The sequence below is a fragment of the Barbus barbus genome (genome assembly GCF_936440315.1).
Source record: "Barbus barbus genome assembly, chromosome: 1".
Lineage (NCBI taxonomy): Eukaryota > Metazoa > Chordata > Actinopteri > Cypriniformes > Cyprinidae > Barbus > Barbus barbus.
In genome coordinates this window covers 868,526-890,000 of record NC_136729.1, presented here as the reverse complement: position 1 = coordinate 890,000, position 21,475 = coordinate 868,526, and the positions used below count along the sequence as shown (strand labels likewise).

At 37.2% G+C, this 21,475-nt stretch overlaps 2 protein-coding genes across 5 annotated transcripts in view; both read right to left on the bottom strand.

Annotated features, from left to right (window-relative positions):
• The window catches only part of LOC306876154 (uncharacterized protein), a 13,917-nt gene extending 130 nt beyond the window's left edge, over window positions 1–13,787 (bottom strand). Inside the window, exons 1-19 of the mRNA XM_079427134.1 lie at window positions 13,346–13,787; window positions 12,343–12,463; window positions 12,107–12,269; window positions 11,705–11,897; window positions 11,526–11,591; window positions 11,357–11,425; window positions 11,188–11,256; window positions 11,019–11,087; window positions 9,079–9,147; window positions 8,085–8,135; window positions 7,122–7,227; window positions 6,701–6,771; window positions 4,559–6,593; window positions 4,280–4,360; window positions 4,078–4,110; window positions 1,745–1,798; window positions 1,499–1,549; window positions 1,361–1,393; window positions 1–438 (exon numbers count right to left, since the gene is read on the bottom strand). The exon at window positions 1–438 is cut by the window's left edge and continues 130 nt beyond it. Of these exons, the coding sequence (XP_079283260.1) occupies window positions 182–438; window positions 1,361–1,393; window positions 1,499–1,549; window positions 1,745–1,798; window positions 4,078–4,110; window positions 4,280–4,360; window positions 4,559–6,593; window positions 6,701–6,771; window positions 7,122–7,227; window positions 8,085–8,135; window positions 9,079–9,147; window positions 11,019–11,087; window positions 11,188–11,256; window positions 11,357–11,425; window positions 11,526–11,591; window positions 11,705–11,897; window positions 12,107–12,269; window positions 12,343–12,460 (3,588 nt within the window). The 5' untranslated portion in view covers window positions 12,461–12,463; window positions 13,346–13,787 and the 3' untranslated portion in view covers window positions 1–181. The remainder of the gene's footprint in view (window positions 439–1,360; window positions 1,394–1,498; window positions 1,550–1,744; window positions 1,799–4,077; window positions 4,111–4,279; window positions 4,361–4,558; window positions 6,594–6,700; window positions 6,772–7,121; window positions 7,228–8,084; window positions 8,136–9,078; window positions 9,148–11,018; window positions 11,088–11,187; window positions 11,257–11,356; window positions 11,426–11,525; window positions 11,592–11,704; window positions 11,898–12,106; window positions 12,270–12,342; window positions 12,464–13,345) is intronic.
• Window positions 1–21,475, bottom strand: part of nrxn2b (neurexin 2b) — a 711,451-nt gene that overhangs the window by 69,654 nt on the left and 620,322 nt on the right. The gene's annotated exons all lie outside the window — the stretch shown is intronic.

Here is a 21,475-nt window from a genome sequence, read left to right as displayed (position 1 = left end):
GTAATGAAAAAAACAAACGCTCTTACTGAAAGTGTAAAGAGGAGAACTTAAATATCTTAACTGTTCCTAAACATAACAGTTAAACTAAACATTGCTGAAAGCATATTGAATCCATCAACAAACTTCAACAGCAGAAGAATATTCCGCTAACATATAAACAAAAAGTAAAAAACAAAAACACCTAATGAGACCGTTTCTTTTTTAGGGTTAAGCCGCGATTCCTGACAAAATCCCTAATGTTTTGGACCGTGCGAGTAGCCAAAGCTGGATGCTCAGCATTCTTGCACTGCTGGCATTCAATTTTAGTGGCGAGTTTACCCCTTGCTATGTGGTCACGGAAATGCCTCTGTACTGCTGCAATTTCAGTTGGAGACCAGGTTCGTTTCTGCTTCCTTTGAGCATCATCCAGACATTTTTCAGCAGAATTTTCGTGATTCCCTACAAAAGAGGAAAACAGGTACCTGAACCCTGGGGTAAACACTATGACGGCCAGAGCTCATCTCCCTCTTCTCCCAACCAGCCACACTCTTACCAACCCTTGTCTTTAGTCAAGTCTTGTTGTATAGATCACTAATCCGTAAGAGTAAAAAAAATGATGGGCTGCATGTTTTCATTAAACATGTTTGTTTTAGTAATAGGAGCAATTTATTTATTAGGTTTTTTTGTGTTCCCATCCTTGTAAAATTGGTTTTAACGGTTGGCCCAATGTTACATTCCTCATATATCAAATATCAAGTTGTAAGTAAAAGAATGAAATTAAAGACCTAACTTCATGGTTGCTTATTTCCTAATATAGATTTAGGCCTGTCACAATAATCAATATATCGACATCTCAATATATTGCACAATAAATGTACATGACCTCAATTTTTGGTAATGCAATATATCACCCATTATATTTGCATAAAAAAAACCCAAAAACATAAAAAACATTAAACAGGGATTGTGTTTCTCAGCAATAGTGTGTATATTATCTTACTTTTCAGAGGAAAAAAAAGGAAAAATCTGTAGATGGAAAAATCTCCATAAAAGTTCTTCGTGCATTTGTCTTTTTTCTATTTTTAAGAAAATGTGTATTTACTATTTATTCGAGTTTAAGGTATCTAATATTTGGACACTTAATTTTCATGACCTAAATAATTTAATAATTAAATGTTTGTTTGTCAATTGAAAGTGTGTGGCCTTCTTGCATTATTATGCTGTTATATTATGATTTTACATTCACTGGAATAAAATGGTCTTAAAATGACAATAATATCACTTATCGCAATTATTTACAGGGCAATATATCGACCAACAAAAAGTTGTCATCATGACAGGCCTATATAGATTAGTAGTTAAAAACATTTTATTCTCATACCTTGAGATGAGCCTCCAAAGGAAGAGTCAATATCTGTGAATAGACACATAAAACAGTATAACAGTAGTATTGCTAGGTCTGCATGAATTGAATCAAACCTCAGTGGATACGCTGGCTGAGTGAGGTAGATGCTCATACCATCTGAGGTGCCTGGAGGGTTCACAACAGGCTGCCTAGCTTTCTTCACTCCTGTGGGATGAATAGTATGGCTCAAAATAAAGGTTCTGATGGAACATACTCAAACATTTCATCAATTATTCTACACATTTAAGTGGAAACTGTAAATCTCTTGCAAAAAATCCTCCTTTACTATAAAAACAGCTAAAATGATTGACAGAATTCCCTAGTACAGTGTTCTTTCTTTATATGATTGTGTGCTTTTACCAGGTTGTTCATGCTCTTCCCTCCTGCTGTGACATTTGTCCTTCATGCAATGATCTTTAAAAAAAAATAATAATTCAAAAACATGGTAACACTTTATGGAAAGTGTGAATCTCATGAATTATCAGGAACTAACATGAGCTCTAAGTCTTTCATTCATGACTTCATTCATGACCTTAAGATGAGTACATCATCATGACATGTTTATTATGCATGTTCATGATGTTTTCATTGTTCACAAAAAACAAGATCTTTACTATACATTGTAGATAAACCTATGCTTATGCTACATACTACAAAATACAAAAAAAGCATTTTGTGCATGTAAGACTACTTGAATTATTAAAAGGAATATAGAAAAATAATCAATATTACCTCATGCATTCATACAAGCTAGAACAGTATCTCAATTAATGTGAGAACGCATGTTTTTCATTAAATATGATAGATCAATCATGTTCATGTCTTCTTCATAGTAGCCTGCAGGTATATTGACAGAGCACAACACTGGCCAATCACAGCACAGAGTATGCAAATTTTGTTGACATCCAAATACAGTAGTCTTACATCCAAATACAGACTGTATACGTCACTCATTCTTTACACAGTGCAGAGATTGTGAATACAACGGCTAAACAAAATTCGGTTGCAACAATCAGGATAAGCACAAGTAATTACCATTCTGATTAGCTGTCGTAACCACAATCTCTCTGCACTGTGTAAACAAATAAGTGACGTATACACAAGACAGAATACTACTATGCCAGAGCATGTATTTGGTTTTGTCTGTGCATGTTTTTTGACTCTCAAAGCCATGGGACCCATTGACTGCCATGACTGAAATACTGCAACGGTTTGAGTTAAAAATCTTTGTGTTCTACTGAAGAAACAAAGTCATCTACATCACTGACTCCTGGGGGTAAGCAGTTAAACATCACATTTTCATTTCTGGGTGAACTATCGCTTTAATAACACACCGTTCATCAGTATTCCAGAGGACCAAGTTACCACTTTACTTGAGGGGTCACACACGATGAGGTAATGAGAAATTAATGCTTAGTTTATGATGACTACTCTATTTGTCAACAGAATTCACATACTCTGTGCTGTGATTGGCCAGTGTTGGGGGTCTGTCCATTTACCTGCTATGAAGAAGACATAAACGTGCTTGATAACTCACATCATAATTAATGAAAAACATTAGTTCTCACATTAATTACTGTTACTGATATACTGTTCTAACCTGTATGCATGCATGAGGTAATGTGGATTTTTTTTATATTCCTTTAATAATTCAAGTAGTCTCACTTGTACTAAATAATACTTCTTTGAATCATGTACCTTATAAGCATAGCTTTATCCATAATGGATATTAAAAATCTTGTTTTCTGTGAAAAAGAAAACGTCATAATCATGCATAATAACCTATTAATCATGTTGATGTACTCATCTTAGTGAATGTCTTAAGGTGTTTTTTTTATCTATGACGTCATGAATAAAAGACTTTGAACTCATGCTAGTTCCTGATAATTGAGATATTAATGGATTAAGTAATTCATAATTCTCCATTAATTTATGCATTCATTCAAGGTAATTTATGTACCCCTACTGTAAAGTGTTCCCCAAACTTGCATCATTTACACAATATTCTATTTTAAGCAATCAAAAGCAATCTAAACTGAATTTTAAACATTTATGGCACTCATTTTGGTTTCAAAAGTATATATACATACAGTACTGTGCAAAAGTCTTAGGCCACTAGTATTTTCACCAACATAAAAAAAGAAAGTTATTTCGGTTATTTCTATCTTTTGCGGTAGCGAAATATCAGTTTACATTTACAAATATTATTTTTGTCATTAATTGTAATAATTCAGTGAGATTATTGTCTGCACAAGGAGTCTGATAACAGCCAGTGCTCCACACAGCGATCTGATCATCATCAGTCTGTCTGGAATGACTTGAAGTAACAGAACAAACTGAGACAGACTAAATCCAGAAGAACTGTGGCAACATCTCCAAGATGAAGAAGAAAACCTACCTGCAAAGCTACAGTACTGTTCAACGTTTTAGGCACTCATGTAAAAATGCTGTAAAATGAGGATGCTTTCAAATTAATGCCATAAATAGATTTAATTTATCAATTAACTTCTATTAACTAACTCAAATAAATATTTGGTATTACAGCTTTTGGTAAAACAGCTTCTGTTCTGAGGTACACTTGCCCATAGTTGTTCAGGTAGCTTTTTTTTTTTTTTCGTGAAAATACTAGTGGCCTAAGACTTTTGCACAGTACTGTATGTGGGTTTGAAGTTAAAGTTTTAGTCTTGTCATACCTTGAGATGGGCCTCCTAAGGCAGGGTCAATATCTGTGAATAGAAAAATAAAATACTATAACAAACAGCAGCAGTGCTTGCTCAATATGAATTATGCTTCTGTAACATCTCTGAACTACTGTATAATATTTTGGTGCATCATATGGTGCACTTCTTACACTGACTTTACTGATTTGATGTTTGTATGTTTATGTGCTTTTACCTGTTTCTGTTTGTGTCTGTGGATGCACCTCCTCAGCATCACTGTCTTCACTATGTTCCGAATCAGAAAAGTCTAACTTGTCTAAAATAAAATTTGAGTATCAAGTAAGCTTAACATTGCTAACGTTAGAGTAAAAATAGAAGACAAAGTGATAACTAATATTTGGTGAACATTACATTGTTAAGATCTATGGTCTGTATGTTAGGGATTGTCTTTAGGATATGAATATACTTACAGTAAACTTCAAAATGTCATTTGTAACAACTTTAGTAGCATTACCTTCAATTTCAATTTCTTCTAGGGTTTTGCCCTGGAGATTTGAAAGAGAGTCTTTCTCCATAGCGAGGAGTAACTTTGATATCTTGGCCAGCTGGGTTGTAGCCTCTGGAAGTCGATAGTATTCTCTGTGCACACGAATATCGTGGCCCAAGAAGTCCGCAACTTGGTCCAACTCGTGGTTTTTCAGGTTAAGCACCTGCGACAAAGTTGCCACATGTTTGCGCAGTTGGGTCGACCGGAGGAGTTCCGGGTTTTGTGCACCACACTCGCGTGCATAGATCCTCAGACAGTCTTGTCCTCTATAAAAACTCAAACAGCTTGGTCGAGCAAACAGGAATTGGTTATCTTCAGGGACTCCACACTCCCTTCTTCTGCTTATGAGGAGCTTTAAGGCATCAACCATGTCTGGCGACAGCAAAACTGCCACTTTTCGCCCTCTTTTACCCCTAATTTCGACCCGACTGAAATGTGTACAAAGTTTTTGTTCAAACTTTGTTAGCCCAACAGCAACATCTTTGTGTAGGGGAGCTGTGTCCCTCTCTATAAAACCTTTGAGTTGCATTTTTGCAACCTCTCCTCCACGTCGCCGGTTGAACAGTATTATTTTTGCAAGAGTTGCTTTGCATAGGTCGCCATAGACTTGTGCTGATGGCATCTGTTTCACGTTCTCAGAGGCTAAATCAACAACCTTTTCAAGATGCTGGTGAAGACGTTGTACATCCTCTGTGAAAGGGAGGGTAGATGGCTTGTTAAAGCGCCCCTCATTCAAGGTGGTCAAAGCTGTGTGGGAAACGAGTTCAGACCACTTTGCATTATACAGTTTTTTGAATGCTTGGGTTGAGTTTATCCCTTCATCATCTTCTGCCATTAGAGCTCTGCAATGTACAATGTCACATATCTTATTCAGTGAGTGGCCCAACTTAAGGGCAAGGCTTGGAGTCTGGAATGAGTGTTTTCCATCATCAAACCCAGATACCCACTTGACAGCCTGGATAACCACATTGAAATTTGCAGGTCTTACAGCATCTTCAAGAGTCTGTACAGAAAATTCCTTTCTCAGAATCAGCAGAAGTCTTCCAACTTCCCGGAGCTTCTGTCGAATATAGTCATATTTGGTGGGATCCTGCCCATGTTTATTGTAAAATGACTGGGCCAGCTGAAGGATACAGAAGTCACTCCGCACAGCAGCAGAGATCTCATCATCTTTCATCACAGTCAACAGCTTCCAAACACCTTGTGATATTTGTTGGCAGAGGGCTACATTAGACATTGTTGCTAGAGACAAGACCCTAGTTCTTCCTGGCACTGCCTGATCTTCCACTGGTTTGGAAAGACAATTTCGAACGTGTCTCCAGAGATCTCTTCGGAGAAACATTGCATGGCAATACATACAATGCACATAATCTTTTGAATCATATCTTTTCTTTGGCTTACGTCTGAGTTTTAACAATCCAGTCCCATTCGCTAAAACATCTGCATTGTGTTCATAGTTTCCTTTGTTCCGCAGTTTGTTCAGAAGTTTTTGACGTTCTTTGGAATGTTTTGGTAGAGCCAAAGCCCGAGCAACATCGACATTTGAATTCTCATGGACTTTTAAGTGCCGTGTAAATTTTGACTGTGGTTTTCCACAAATGTAGCAGTAATTCTTCTTGTTTATTGAAGAGGATATACTTGAAGATTGTAAAGATGGATCTTCCCCTGTGCCTGTGATATCCTCAACAGTGTTTTCAGTATTTGCAACGCTTGCATCGCTGTGAACTTCCGATATTTGTACTTGTTTGACTTTCCTACAAGGCATTTCAAGCTGTGCTGTGCAGACTGGAACTTTTGGGAGTGAATCTTTACCTATGACGCTTTCTTGGCATGGTCTGCCATTTTGAATTTCTGCAGAAGATTTGATGCAGAACACTTCAGTATTTTTATTCTTTAAGAGTATTTCTGGAGACGCTATGCTTACGTCTGAACTTTCTGAGACAGAATTAGGTACATAGTCCTGATCGGACATGTTCTCACTGGAAAATTCTGCTTCGGAATCCTGAAATAGTAAACATATATTTTTGTACATACTCAGAAAGTTTCATTGTAAGGAAGAAAATTGCTGAAAATTAAAACATATCTGACTATTCAATAAATCATACTTACGGATGTTGAGGGGTCAGGTTTGGGCTTCACATTTTTCTCATAGCAAGTTTTATGCCAGAAGCGGGAACAAACTAGATTGAGCATATAATAAAAAAGGTTGGTTTCATTTGATTAAAATGTGATTCAAGAAAAGATGCTTTAAAAAGTGATAGGTAAAACAGTGAGAGATGATCAGTGTGGTTGAAAGTGTGGCTATAAGATGGAAGAGAACAGAGATAGGAGAAGACTAATACAAATATGAATAGATTACACAATTACACAGATAGACTGAGAAAGAAAGAAAGAAAGAAAGAAAGAAAGAAAGGTCAGCTTTTTCAAGCTAATTTAAAGATACATTTAGAATGTCAAGATTACACAGTTTTAGGGTTTCAATGGTAAAACATTTTTAAAAATATTAAAATTTTCAGAACAAAATACTTACCCTTACATCTCACACCAGCCCACTTAAAAGCGGAATAAGGACCACTACAGCAATCACATTTATTCAAGCTTGATACTACTGAGGAAATTATGTCATGTTTACAGTTCTGTTGGAAAAAAGTTATAATTGATTAGCAGAGATTAGAGAGTATTACTATGGTTAGGTATTAAAGGCACCATAGAATGCATTGATACAATATTTTAAATTGGTCTCTGATATCTACATAAAAGGTATGTGGCTTAGGTAAGGGCAAAAATGATCCAGAAACAGTTTTACCTGTCCATATTATTCAACTATGCCAAGGTAAATTTCAAGGTTTTTCATTCTATGGCACCTTTAAGACATAGGGCTAAGGTTTAAATAAGTTATTTTAATTTCACTAATAACAAAATGTATATCACAAATGTATTGCACTGTACTGAATAGTATGACAAAAGCAGTAAGTATGGGGACATACGACACACAAACCATGATGCAGTTTGACAAAACACACACTGAACTTCTACCCATCCCCCACAACATGACAAAAGCAGTAAGTATGGGGACATATGACATATGATACACATGCTAGCTCAGAATGAACCATCATCCATACAATTGTAACTTAAACAATTCCTATGACTGATGATACATGGGGCAACTTTTTGAGCAATGTTGCAGGGCAACTTAGGTTAATGTTGGCATCAATGGGCAACCAGATGAGAAACAGGGCCCATGACTGATTTAAAGTATCCAGATAAAAATTTGTTACCCATTCTCAGTGGGGAAAGTGCCCAAGCAACATTGCTCAAAACAATTGCCTGACAAAATTACTCAAAATGTTGTCCTGTGTATCATCAGCCTATCACTATCCTTCAATTCTTTACGTTTGATTGTAATTAAAAATCAATGTTGTTGCCAACTAAAGAACATTTAGGAAATAAATGCCTATTAAATGCTCATCTTTAATGGAAAGTACATTACCTGTTGAGCGTTGTCATGACATGTCAGCTGAGAATCAGACATTGTTGAGATCTGAAAAGGTTTGATTACTGAACATTAATTTTGGATAACACGGCAGTACATGGTGATGCTTTGAGTATCCAAAACAACTGATGTGAAAATGACATAATACAAGTGAATTCATAGATCAAACAATCAGGGTATGAGAGAAATCATTGCAGCACACAGTCCTAATTGTCTGTAATGTTAAGGTAATGATTCTACATCATCTTACCAAAGTTAAAGGATTAGTTCACTTTTAAAAAAACTTTTGCTGATAATTTACTCACCCCCATGTCATCCAAGATCTCCATGTCTTTCTTTCTTCAGTCGAAAAGCGAAACGATCGTTCATTTAAAAAATAAATAAAAAAGTTTAAGTTTTATAAGCACAAATGCTCGCCTTGCTCTGTTCTGTGATGCACGTTCGTGACGTCACGTAATACGCAATGACGTTGAAAAGTTCACGGTTGACTTAGGCGGAAGTACCGAAATGTATGTTTGTGCGTATCCTGGGTGTTTTAATATTAAAAAGCCTACTGACTCGGTACTTCCGCCTAAGTCAACCGTGACCTTTTCAACGTAATTGCGTATTACGTGACGTCACGAACGCGCATCACAGAACAGAGCAAGGCGAGCATTTGTGCTTTTAAAACAAACTTTTTTAGTTATTTTTTAAATGACCGATCGTTTCGCTAGATAAGACTCTTATTCATCGTCTGGTATCGTTTAAAGCCCTTTGAAGCTGCACTGAAACTGTCATTTGGACCTTGAACCGTTTGGGTCCCAATGAAGTCCATTTTATGGAGAAATGTTTTCATCAAAAACCTTAATTTCTTTTCGACTGAAGAAAGAAAGACATGGACATCTTGGATGACATGGGGGTGAGTAAATTATCAGCAAAAGTTTTTTTAAAAGTGAACTAATCCTTTAATGGAGATTTAACTACCTGTTGAGCATTACAAACACACACTTACCTCCTCTGACCCATCTCCTGCTGCACAGCTGACCAAAGCATGCACCTGTTGTTCGGCCTCAGAACAAACCTGTAAAATATGAAAGATTTTTGTAAGCAGATTGACAAGAGGTCAGCTATACTATAGTATAAGACACTTTTATGGAAATTTTAAAGAAATCAATACAGTTTATAAGGATTTTGCTAGGGATGCACCGATACCACTTTTTCCAGTACTCGCCCGATACCTTAATTTTTGGTACTTGCCGATACAGAGTACCGATACCGATATTTTTATTGTATTTGTAAAATTTTTTAATATTGGGTAAAGAAAACAAAGGAGTATTAAAATGTTAGTTGGTTAACTTCATTTATCAAATAGATACAGTCAAACCAAAATTTATTCAGACACCTTCAACATTTCTCACATTTTATTCGCTAGTTTAGAAAATGCTAATAAAATATTACAAGAACTCCAAGTTAAACTGTGTCAGAACAAATTTAGCTTGATAATATCTTTCTATCAATCAATCAAAATTATTCAGACAGCTGTTGGTATAACAATATTTACACAACTTTATACTTTGTCGGGCCACCCTTAGCCTTAATGGCAGCCTGTAGTCTCCGGGGCATGCTGTCAACCAGCTTCATGAAAGCCTGAATTTACATTTTTTCCATTATTTGGTCTGAATAATTTTTGGTCTCACTTTTGTATCAATTTTACTGGTAGTCCACTGTATGAAGATTTTTTGGGTATAATTTGTCACGGTTTACTTTATTTTGCTATCCTCAGTTACTTAAATTAACTATAGTGTCCTGCACCCACTAGTAAAAACAAAACAAAAAAAAAAAATATATATATCTGGTCTCTGAATAATTATTGGTTTGACTGTATATCCTTCGGTTATTTTTCACACTTAATTATGCCCATTATAATGTAATTTTCAATTTGTTGTTACTTTCACTGTTAATTTTTTATTTATTTATTTGCTCTATGGTACATCATCTTAAATAGCATTAGAGCTGCTCCATTGCAGCGGCTCAGTGCTGTAACCACGCGTTTTGCTGTAATTATGCAGGGAACCACTCGTTATAAATCATCTAATATTTTCAGATATAGAAGAATTTTTTTTTTCATCTGAAACATGCTGCGATTTAGATTTCAAAGCCACTCATATAATGCAGAAACCTGCATGAAGCAAGGAAAACACGCACAGCGCGCGCACTTATGTGTACCGGAGCAGATGACAGGGACAAGTACAGAACAGCCTAGCGCATTGAACACAGGCTGATAGTTTCACTTGTGTTTCACTCGTGTTCAGTGCTTAAGTTTAAAAATAAATGATGTTTAAAGTGAATGAATGCCCCTATATGTTTTCATATATTTACGATTTAGTTTTAATTTAAATGATGTGCGCTGAGCGAACATCAATAAAGATCACACCACGGAAGTGCGCTCTCTCTCTATCTCTCTCTCCCTACTGTTGAGTAACTTGTGCATTGTTTTACTTACTCGTTTTTGACATTTCAGACCGAAGTACAAACTTTCCAGTGATATCTGTGAGAAAGGGATATTCACTCGACAAGCTCGCGCATCTGCGCCGCCGAGCGCTGGATCCACTCCGCGTGTTTTGCTTATCAGCTTGCTCACATCAGCTATACAGGCATTAATGCTGAATGTTTAACATTATATTCATTGCATATACATGTTTAGACATCCTTAATCTCTAATAACTACATTCTGCTGTCTGTTTTTCTGTTGTTGGTGTTTCTTTGTCTGAATATGGCACTCGTGCGTGGTATCGGCGTTTCGTATCGGGGTATTTTAACGAGTACATGAGCTCAGTATCGGCCCGATACCCAATACCAGTATCGGTATCGGTGCATCCCTAGATTTTGCATCATCTTACCAAAGTTAATGGAGATTTAACTACCTGTTGAGCATTACAAACACACACTTACCTCCTCTGACCCATCTCCTGTTGCACTGCTGACCAAAGCATGCACCTGTTGTTCGGCCTCAGAACAAACCTGTAAAATATGAAAGATTTTTGTAAGCAGATTGACAAGAGATCTTACCAAAGTTAATGGAGATTTAACTACCTGTTGAGCATTACAAACACACACTTACCTCCTCTGACCCATCTCCTGTTGCACTGCTGACCAAAGCATGCACCTGTTGTTCGGCCTCAGAACAAACCTGTAAAATATGAAAGATTTTTGTAAGCAGATTGACAAGAGATCTTACCAAAGTTAATGGAGATTTAACTACCTGTTGAGCATTACAAACACACACTTACCTCCTCTGACCCATCTCCTGTTGCACTGCTGACCAAAGCATGCACCTGTTGTTCGGCCTCAGAACAAACCTGTAAAATATGAAAGATTTTTGTAAGCAGATTGACAAGAGATCTTACCAAAGTTAATGGAGATTTAACTACCTGTTGAGCATTACAAACACACACTTACCTCCTCTGACCCATCTCCTGCTGCACTGCTGACCAAAGCATGCACCTGTTGTTCGGCCTCAGAACACTGTGTGGATTCAAAATCAAGTACTAACACTTCTCCACATGGTTGAAAAATTGTTTTAACTGTAAACTGTGTCTTTAAATTAGAATAAAAGGATTATTTCAATCTGTTAATACCTTGCTTCTCCATGGCCAGTCAGAATCTCCATAGTTATACGTAATCTCTTCCCCAGGACTTATGTCCTTTACTGCAAATAAGCACAGATGGGGCTTTCCGTCCACTCTGATTGTTTTCATTTTGCTGTTGGGGTTCACATGATCATCATTGACGATTCTCCCTAAAGAACCGTCTTCTCTGGCAGCATCAACCCTGAAGCAGCAAGAACACAGTGCTAACTCCAAGGTGTAATATTGACTGAATCATTCAATTGGAAAGTTTCACAGAATAATAATAATAATAAAAAAGTTAATTCTAGTTTACCACTACTGCATCAGGAAATGCAAAGTTTGTATATCTGGGTGACCCACAACTTTGTACATTTGAAAGACATTGTAAATTAAGTACAGCAGTATACATACCACAACTGTTTTCCATCACAACGAAATTCAAATAAAAAAACTTCAAGTGCAGCGTGGTATACTCTGTGCCTTCTTGCATATTCTTGTTTAGTTATGACTTCCCCTCGATATTCGATAAGAAAATCTCCTTTTTGAAAGTGGCGACAGCTGAACACTCCTCGACCTAGCCAAGAGCAGATCAGTCAGGGTTAAAAAGTTAAAACAATACTTAAAACATAGACACTTGTGTTACTCACCTTTAAATGAATTTATGTATTTTATTTCAAATCCATCCTTATCTTTGAGCATGGATGCAAAACATGCAGCTTCATCCTTTGGTTTTAGTTTGGCCCTCTGGGACCTTGTTGCTGCCATTTCCTGCAAAATCCAGATGATATCCAGTCACTTTACGAAATGATATTATAAAATTATTAGATTATGTAATTGTTTTTTTAGACATCACTGACCTAATCAACTATGAGTTTATACTTTTATTTGCTGTAGAGGGCTTAAATATAAGCAATAGGGATCATTCTGGGCTACTTGCAGGTCAGTAGATAGCACCAGTGAAACAGGAAAAACATCTAAAACCTTCCCATTTGGTTTAGTATTTTTAACAATCTGAAACATGCTGCTTTTCTCCTTCTCATTGTTACTGTCACTAAAGAGAAACATTATGATTATGGCTATAAGACTTTATATACAGTATATGAAACCTCTATAGTAAACTAGAGTAATAATCCTAGATACAATAGTGTTTTTTTATTTATTTACCATAGTAAAAATTAAAGAATACTATGGTTTATTAGTTCACTAATATTACAGGATACTGAAGTGCATTAACAAAGTGTAGTAATCATTATAACATACTGCAGTAAACTTCAATTTACTACATCAAATACTACAATATTATTCCATGTGGCCTTTCATACATTAACATTAACCCCATTAGCACAACACTGAACTGCCCAGAGAGCTAAATATGATCTCAATCTGGCATCATGAGTTATTTAACCCTTAGCTATTAACTTTTAAACCCAAAACATACATAACACAAGCGGTTTAGTTATTGCTTATCTTTATTTGTCAGACTAGTAACTTAAGTTAATTGTTAATTGCTTAACGCTAGTTATAATTTGTGAGGAAACGCTAGATAAAAGCTTACAAACGTGACCAAAGCTAGCCTGATTAACTGCTTTATAACGTTAACTAATATAATATAATGTTTTATGGTTTATTGAGTTGTATCATCAGTCTTACCTTAAGTGTCTTCAGAGTGGCCTGCTCATTATCTCAGCCGGAAATGACTCGGTCGGAGGTGGGGGAGGGTAGAAAAATGATTCCAGTGATTTTGCTTCTCTGTGTTTTTATTTTTATAGTTGTGGTGTGGACTTTGTTATTCCTTTATATTTAGAACGATTTTACAAACATATCTTTATCGTCCTTTGTGTGAATAGGCTAAAACACAGTGGTTAGACAAAACCCGAATTTACGAGGACTCACCTTTCAGCCAATCAAAACCCGCGATTCCATACACACTTATGAATATTAATAAGGAGGTGCAGTACCAAGACCCATCTGCAGGGGCGCAGTCCCGATACACACGCTTAACACAAAGTCCGATGATTGTGAACTAGAAGGACTTTTGGAGAAAATTTGAATTTGAACTCCTCCTACATGTAGAAACACTTCTACGTTGTCTGAATTATGAGGACACTGGCTCTGTCCTCATAATCCAAAATGTCCACCTAGTGTTGCGTGTATTCATATGAAATGTCCTCGTAAATCACAAAAACCAACACACACACACACACACACCAGAGTCAGAGTTACACACACACACACACACACACACACAAACACCAGAGTCAGAGTTACACACACACACACACACACACACACACCAGAGTTACACACACACACACACCAGAGTCAGAGTTATACACACACACACCAGAGTCACACACACACACACACACACACACACACCAGAGTCACACACACACACACACACACACACACACACACACACACACACACACCAGAGTCGCACACACACACACACACACACACCAGAGTCAGAGTTATACACACACACACACACACACACACACACACACCAGAGTCGCACACACACACACACACACACACACACACACACCAGAGTCTGTCTGATCCGTGAGGAGCGCCGGCCGCTGAGATCAAACACATGCCGTGATCAGCCAGCAGGACCTGAGTGAGAGCAGGCCTTTCATCTGCCCCGCGGGATCGATGGAGACGCGGCGCTGCTGATTTTAGGGATTTGATCGATGCAGTGGACAATCAAGTCTCTTCATGATCAGATCTGGACCTTCAGCACCATCAGAGCGGCATTTCCAAGAGAAAATAAAAGCTCAAATAAAATGTAAATATTAAATTAACAACTTCAATGAAAATGAAGTTGAAGTAAAAAGTAATTAATACATTTAAGTTGAAGTAAAATCTAATTAAAATTAATTAAATCTATACAGATATATTAAAAAATTACTATTATATGGTAACACTGACAGGACTCGCTCTGGGTTGTAAAGGGAATGTAGCACATACCGGAAGTGGCGAGGTGAAAGCGGGTGATAGGTGTTGTTGGTGAGCGCGGTCAATTCGTGTTGTCAATGTGGAGTATATGGCGTGAATGAAGTTTATGGTGACCGAACATGGACTGCGGCCGAGGGACGTTTTGCCCGTTTTGTGGTCAGCTTAACGCGGTTTTGCTTTACGTGTGGTCGGTGTTTGGAGTTTTTAAAGGACGCGGACCAGACGGAAACACATTGCGTTCAATATTTTAACGAGGGCCACTCGTACGCTGTAATCGTGGACATTATGTCAAGTCTACACGCTGTAAACATCAGCTTGTAGTATCTCTGGATCTGAACCAAATAGAGACAAAAGATACCAAAAGAGAAGGAGACAGAGAGCGCACCCTGTTTGTTTTCTTTTTCCATGAGTCATGATATTTAATATGTTGGCTTCCATCACTATACATGCTTATCTTTCTTCAGAATAAATATTAGCAGAATCTTGAGCTGGGGACCTCTGGTTGATTTGACACGGAATGACCCAATTTAATTTTTCTGGATTCTGTTTGTTTTTTTCCCCCCGTTTTAATTTTTCTAGACGAGCTTTAATGGTTAAATAATAATAATATACATATATATATATATATATATATATATATATATATATATATGAATGAATCAAATCATTAAACACACACAATTTAACAGCAATTTATTAAAAGTCTAACAAAAATACATTTTTAAGGCCCTATGATTTATATTTTATTACTAATCAAAAGCATCTCTAATTAATTGATTTTATAAAAAATACTGCTTTAATAATAATAATAGTAGTAGTACTCTCATTACATGAAGTAATATATTTCTGTCACAGATTAAACCGAGCTGTTATTTTGACAGGTTGCTGTGAAGCCCTTTAAATTTCTTTTTGTATATGATATGACGAGAGGTTTTCAGTATTTTTTTAAAAATGCTGATGAAGTGGCTCTCAGAGCAGTTCTAGAGATTATGTGTTTATGTATTCATATATTGTGTCAGGGTTCTCTCACTTCGGTCCAGTTTATTCATGGTTTGTGACAGAGCCCTGACACTCCCTTCTTGTCTTGTTTTCTGGTGAGCGCGAGTGTGCTCGAGCTGCGCTCTCTTGTCTGCGTGCTCTGGTTCATGTTGGGGCGTGGTGTTCGGATCCCAGCACTCCGGTCTTGTTCAGACTCTGTTCTGGTTTCGTGTCGGGGTTCGGACACTCACGCTCCAGGTTGATTCTTGCTGGGGAGCGTGCGATTTCGAGTTCGCTCGGGCCGTGCGCTCCTCTGTCCTGTGTGTGTGTGTGTGTTTTGTTCGGCACGCGGTTCGGTTTCGGCCGTGTGCTTTCTCGTTTTGTTTTGCTCTGTGTTGTACGCAGCTGGTGTTTTTTCACTGGCTGCGTGCTTTCATGTTTGTTTTTTGTTAACATGCGGCTTATGAGTCTTCTGATTAGCTGCGTGTTCGTGTCCTGTTTTGCACATGGATAGTGATTTGTTTTGCTGGCCATGTGCTTGTGTTTTTTTTTGTTTGAGCACATGGCTGGTCTTGTTTAGTTCTATGTGCCATGTGCTCTCGTCAATTGTCTTGACCCCACCCACCTTGTTTCCTGATTATTGGTTAATTTGCCCCACCTGCTACCTCATTACCCTCCTCATTTGCTCCCTTTATAATCTCCTTGTGTTTTCAGTCCTGTGCGAGTTCGTCTTCGTATGTTCCCCTGCCGTGCCCTGTCCTGCCTTGCCAAGCCTGCCAGCTGTCCTGTTTTTGCCCTACGGGGTAGTTTTGGTTGGTTTTGTTTACTTTTATTAATAAAAGGCCATTCTCTGCAGTACTGAGTCCTCGCCTCATCCCTTCTCCCCACAACCCTGACATATTGAGGCGGCAGACGCTGAAAACACTGCTAGCGTCACACACGCTGTGTGTAGTAAACAAAACCACGCGTTTGCGTCATTCATTCACAGAACACAGTACTCATATTTAAATAGTATTTTATATTACATATTACATTTTGATTTAAGCATACTGACTTGCTTTTGATTTATTATTCCAAACTTTGGCAGATTCCGTGGCATTCCATGTCTTACAGTAAATTCAGTTTTACATTAGAATAATATTTGACTGTTTTTACTGTATTTTTGTTCAGATGAACACAGCCTCGGTGAACAGAAGAGACTTGAACACTGAACAGTGTTGTAACTGCACACAGCATCCAAACAACATTAATGAACATCATCACAAGTTACTGTGATCTTATGAAGTACTGTACATCATCTAATAAAGCCACATGATCTTCAGTGCTAAACGAGACTGATGATGCATGAAGAGATTGAGTGTCTCGATCAGAACGAGCTGCAGACCCAAGCAGAGCAGTGCTTCAGAGACTGAGAAGAAATCAGGCCGTTTTCCATCATGACCTACTTTACATCTCTAAAACACACACGGAAACTCCTGACACGGAGACAGCCTCCATCAGAGAGTGAGAGTGTGTGTGTGTGAGAGAGAGAGAGCAGATCTCCTCTTAGGCCAGACATCTTGTCACAAAGGAAACATGGGAAGCCATTTTGTGTGTGGAGCTCAAAGACCGAACATAAACCAGCAGCGGATTCACAGAACAAACACTCAAACCACCATCCACAACTCACTAAACATCAGCTAACTTCATCTGACTCACAAAATACAGACACATTCACTCACAACCAGCTTCAAATCCAGTCTATCTATCTATCTATCTATCTATCTATCTATCTATCTATCTATCTATCTATCTATCTATCTGTCTGTCTGTCTGTCTGTCTGTCTGTCTGTCTGTCTGTCTGTCTGTCTGTCTGTCTGTCTATCTATCTATCTATCTATCTATCTATCTATCTATCTATCTCTATCTATCTATCTATCTATCTATCTATCTATCTATCTATCTATCTATCTATCTGTCTATCTGTCTGTCTGTCTGTCTGTCTGTCTGTCTGTCTATTGTTTTATTGTCCTACCTATAAGTAAAATGACAGAAACACATAAAAATCACTTTAACTTAAACATCAAAACTAAAATTATAATTGACATGGAAATGTCCAAATTGTCATAAAAACTATAATGGTATCTCAGTGACACTAACATAACACTGACTGACACTAAATGAAAAGTACGAACAGTGCTAACAAACCACCTCGAACCAGATCTCATTTCCACAAACAGCACATGGAATACAAACACAGAGACTTTTAGAAAGTCTTTGGTATGTTTTACAATTTTTTTGTGCTTCAGTGTCTCTGTAAACACACTCTGTGCTGCTCCTGCAGTGTAGAAACGGCTCATTATTAGAAGAAGAAACTCTGTTTATAATTAAATCAATGCACGAGATATCAGAAATTACCTGCTAACTAGTGACCAGTGATTTAATTTAACTCAAATTAACCCTTGCCTTTCAAACTGATGATGATGAAAACAGCTGAAATCAAGAGGAAAAACCATTAACACACACCCACGTCTGTTCCTCGATCAACATCTTTAGTTACTGTTGAAGAAACACGTGTAACCCTAACCCATAAATCATCAGAGGCAGATGAAAACAGACTGATGAGCCCTGCTCCAGTCCCGAACCAGACCCTAAACCTGCCCTGAAATCTGAGCGGCTGACAGAGCTGTTGATCACAGCACCGGACGCTTCTCCACGCTCCACACCATGAATTCATTCAAATTGACTGAGAGACCACAGCAGCATCTCGCTCAAACACAAACCCGCGGAAACTGAGAGTCTGATGAGGAAATGTTGTTTGTGTCACGTCTGACTCATGTGATGAGACATGCAGTTGAGCAGACTCACAGAGACGTGTTTAAGGTGCGCTTCACATCCACATCTGCTTCCAGCTCTATTTGAAATCAAACTCTATAATGAGAGCAATTTATTAGTCTAATTAAAAGACACAAACAGCCTCGCTCACAGCAACGGCTCCAATTAAACATACATTACACCTGGTGTGATCTGCAGATGGTCTTCATCAGACTGAGGGCACCTCGCAACAACCACCTGACGGTTGCCATGGTTACCATGGTACTGACACCACAGCAGCGTATAGCTGACGCAACATCACCATACTGACACGACTTACATTACTGATCATTACTGCAATGATATTACATTACTGGCACAACAGCATCGCATTACTGACATGACCATCAAACTACTGATCGTTACACATTACTTCAACTATATCACCCTACTGACACAACATCACCGTGATACTAACATAACATCACAGTACTGACATGAACACCATCACATTACTGAGCATTACACATTACTTCAACAGCATCACCTTACTGACACATCATTATAACACTAACATAAAATCATCACATTACTGCAATGATATCACATTACTGATAAAAAAGAATCATCACCTTACTGACACATTATCACATTACTGACATGACCATCAAACAACTGATCGTTGGACATTACTTCAAGTATATCACTTTACTGACACAACATCACCATAATACTAACATATCATCACATCATTTACATTTACATTTAGTCATTTAGCAGACGATTTTATCAAAGGCAATAGTGTTTTTTTAATTGTATAATAAATACAAAGAAAATTAAAATAAACTTAATTTTTTATATAAAGAAAAAAGCGGTTAGTAAATTAATAGAGTGCAAGTCTAAAAGGAACAAGTTTTTTTTTTTTTTTTTTTAGAATAGAATTATAATAGAGAGTGCTAGAGTTAGAGGGTCAAATAAAGATGGAAGAGATGTGATTGCAGCTGTTTCTTGAAGATGGTTAAGGACTCAGCTGCTGGGATTGAGTTGGGCAGGAAGGGAACATTTCATTTAAAAGTCCAGTGATTTTGTGTCTCTTTGAGATGAACAATAAAGCAATGTTCACTTGCAGAACGCAAGCTTCTAGAGGCATATAAGTCTGAAGTAATGAATTTAGGTAAAGGGGTGCAGAGCCAGAGGTGGTTTTGTAGGCAAACATTAATGCCTTGAATTTTAAGCGAGCAGCTATTAGTAGCCAGTGCAGATTGATCAACAGAGGTGTGACATGCATTCTTTTCGGCTCATTAATTGTAAAGGTTTGATAGAACTGGCTGGAAGACCTGACAAGATAGCACTGCAATAGTCCAGCCTGGATAGAACAAGAGCTTGACAAAGGAGTTGTGAAGCATGTTCTGAAAGAAAGGGCCTGATCTTCTTGATGTTTAATAAAGGAAATCTGCAGGATCAGGCAGTTTTAGCAATGTGATCTGAGAAATTCAGCTTATCATCAATCTTAACTCCAAGGTTTCTGGCTGTTTTTGAAGGAGTTATGGTTGATGAGCCTAACTGGAAGGTGAAATTGTGATGAAGCGATGGGTTTGATGGAACCACAAGCAGTTCTGTCTTGGCAAGGTTGAGTTGAAGGTGATGGTCCTTCATCCAGCAAGAAATGTCTGTTAGAAGCTGAGATGCGAGCAGCTATCGTCGGATCATCAGGATGGAATGAGAGGTAGAGTTGAGTGTCATCAGCATAGCAGTGATATGAAAAGCCATGTTTCTGAATGACAGAACCTAGTGATGCCATGTAGACAGAAAAGAGAAGTGGTCCAAGAACTGAGCCCTGAGGCACCCCAGTAGCTAGATGTTGCGACTTTGACACCTCACCTCTCCAAGATACCTTGAAGGACCTATCTGAGAGGTAAGAATCAAACCACTGGAGTGCGGTTCCTGAGATGCCCTTTACCAATGGGGTTGACAAGAGGATCTGGCGGTTAACGGTGTCAAAAGCAGTAGACAGATCCAGCAAGATAAGTATAGAAGATTAAGAATCCACTCTTGCTAGTCTTAGGGATTCAACAACTAAGAGCAAGGCAGTCTCGGTTGAATGTCCACTTCTGAAATCAGACTATCACTGACATTCATATCATTATATTACTCACACAACACAATCACATTACTGCAATGATATTACATTACTGACAGCACATCAGTGTATAACTGACACAACATCACAATACTGACATGAACTCCATCATATTACTGACACCAAATCACCTTACTGACATATCATTATGCATATCATTACATTACTCACACAATATCACCACATTACTGCAATGATATCACATCCCTTGTGAAAAAGAAGTGTGCTTAATTGCAGTAAAAGTGCACTTTTTGTGTATTTCAGTTATTAAAAGTATACTTTTTAAAAAGTGCACTTGCAGATAATATAATATAATCTAAATTAAAGGCCACTTAAGTGTACTTAAAGAGAGTACACTTTAATGACAATAGGTCTTAACATACTTAAGTGCACTTTTTAAAAATGCACTTTATAATAATGTATAATTAAGTATTACTTATACATTTTACATAATTATGATTTTATTGTGTTTTAAATAAGTACACTTATTTTGATAAATTTATCAATATACTAAAGCACATGTAAAATAATTTATTTTAATTTCAACTTAAGTGTGTTCTTCAAAATTACATTTGTTAATGTATTTTAAATGTATTTAGTCTATAATATATACTATGTGCATTAATGTACTTGAAATTGATTTTTATTCTAAACTTAAATATACTTTCTTATATAGTATCCTCCAATAAAACTTATTGTTGAAATTTGTGCTATGAACTCTATGAAGTATAATTTTCAACACAACATTTGATACAGTGTCATTTATGAGAGTACTGTATTTGTATGTAATAGTACTGTAATTAACATCTGTGTACAGACTACTTTAAATATAATTATGTTGTTCTCACTTAAACACACATTTAATTGCATTAATTGCAAGCAAAAATTTAACAGATCTAAACAAA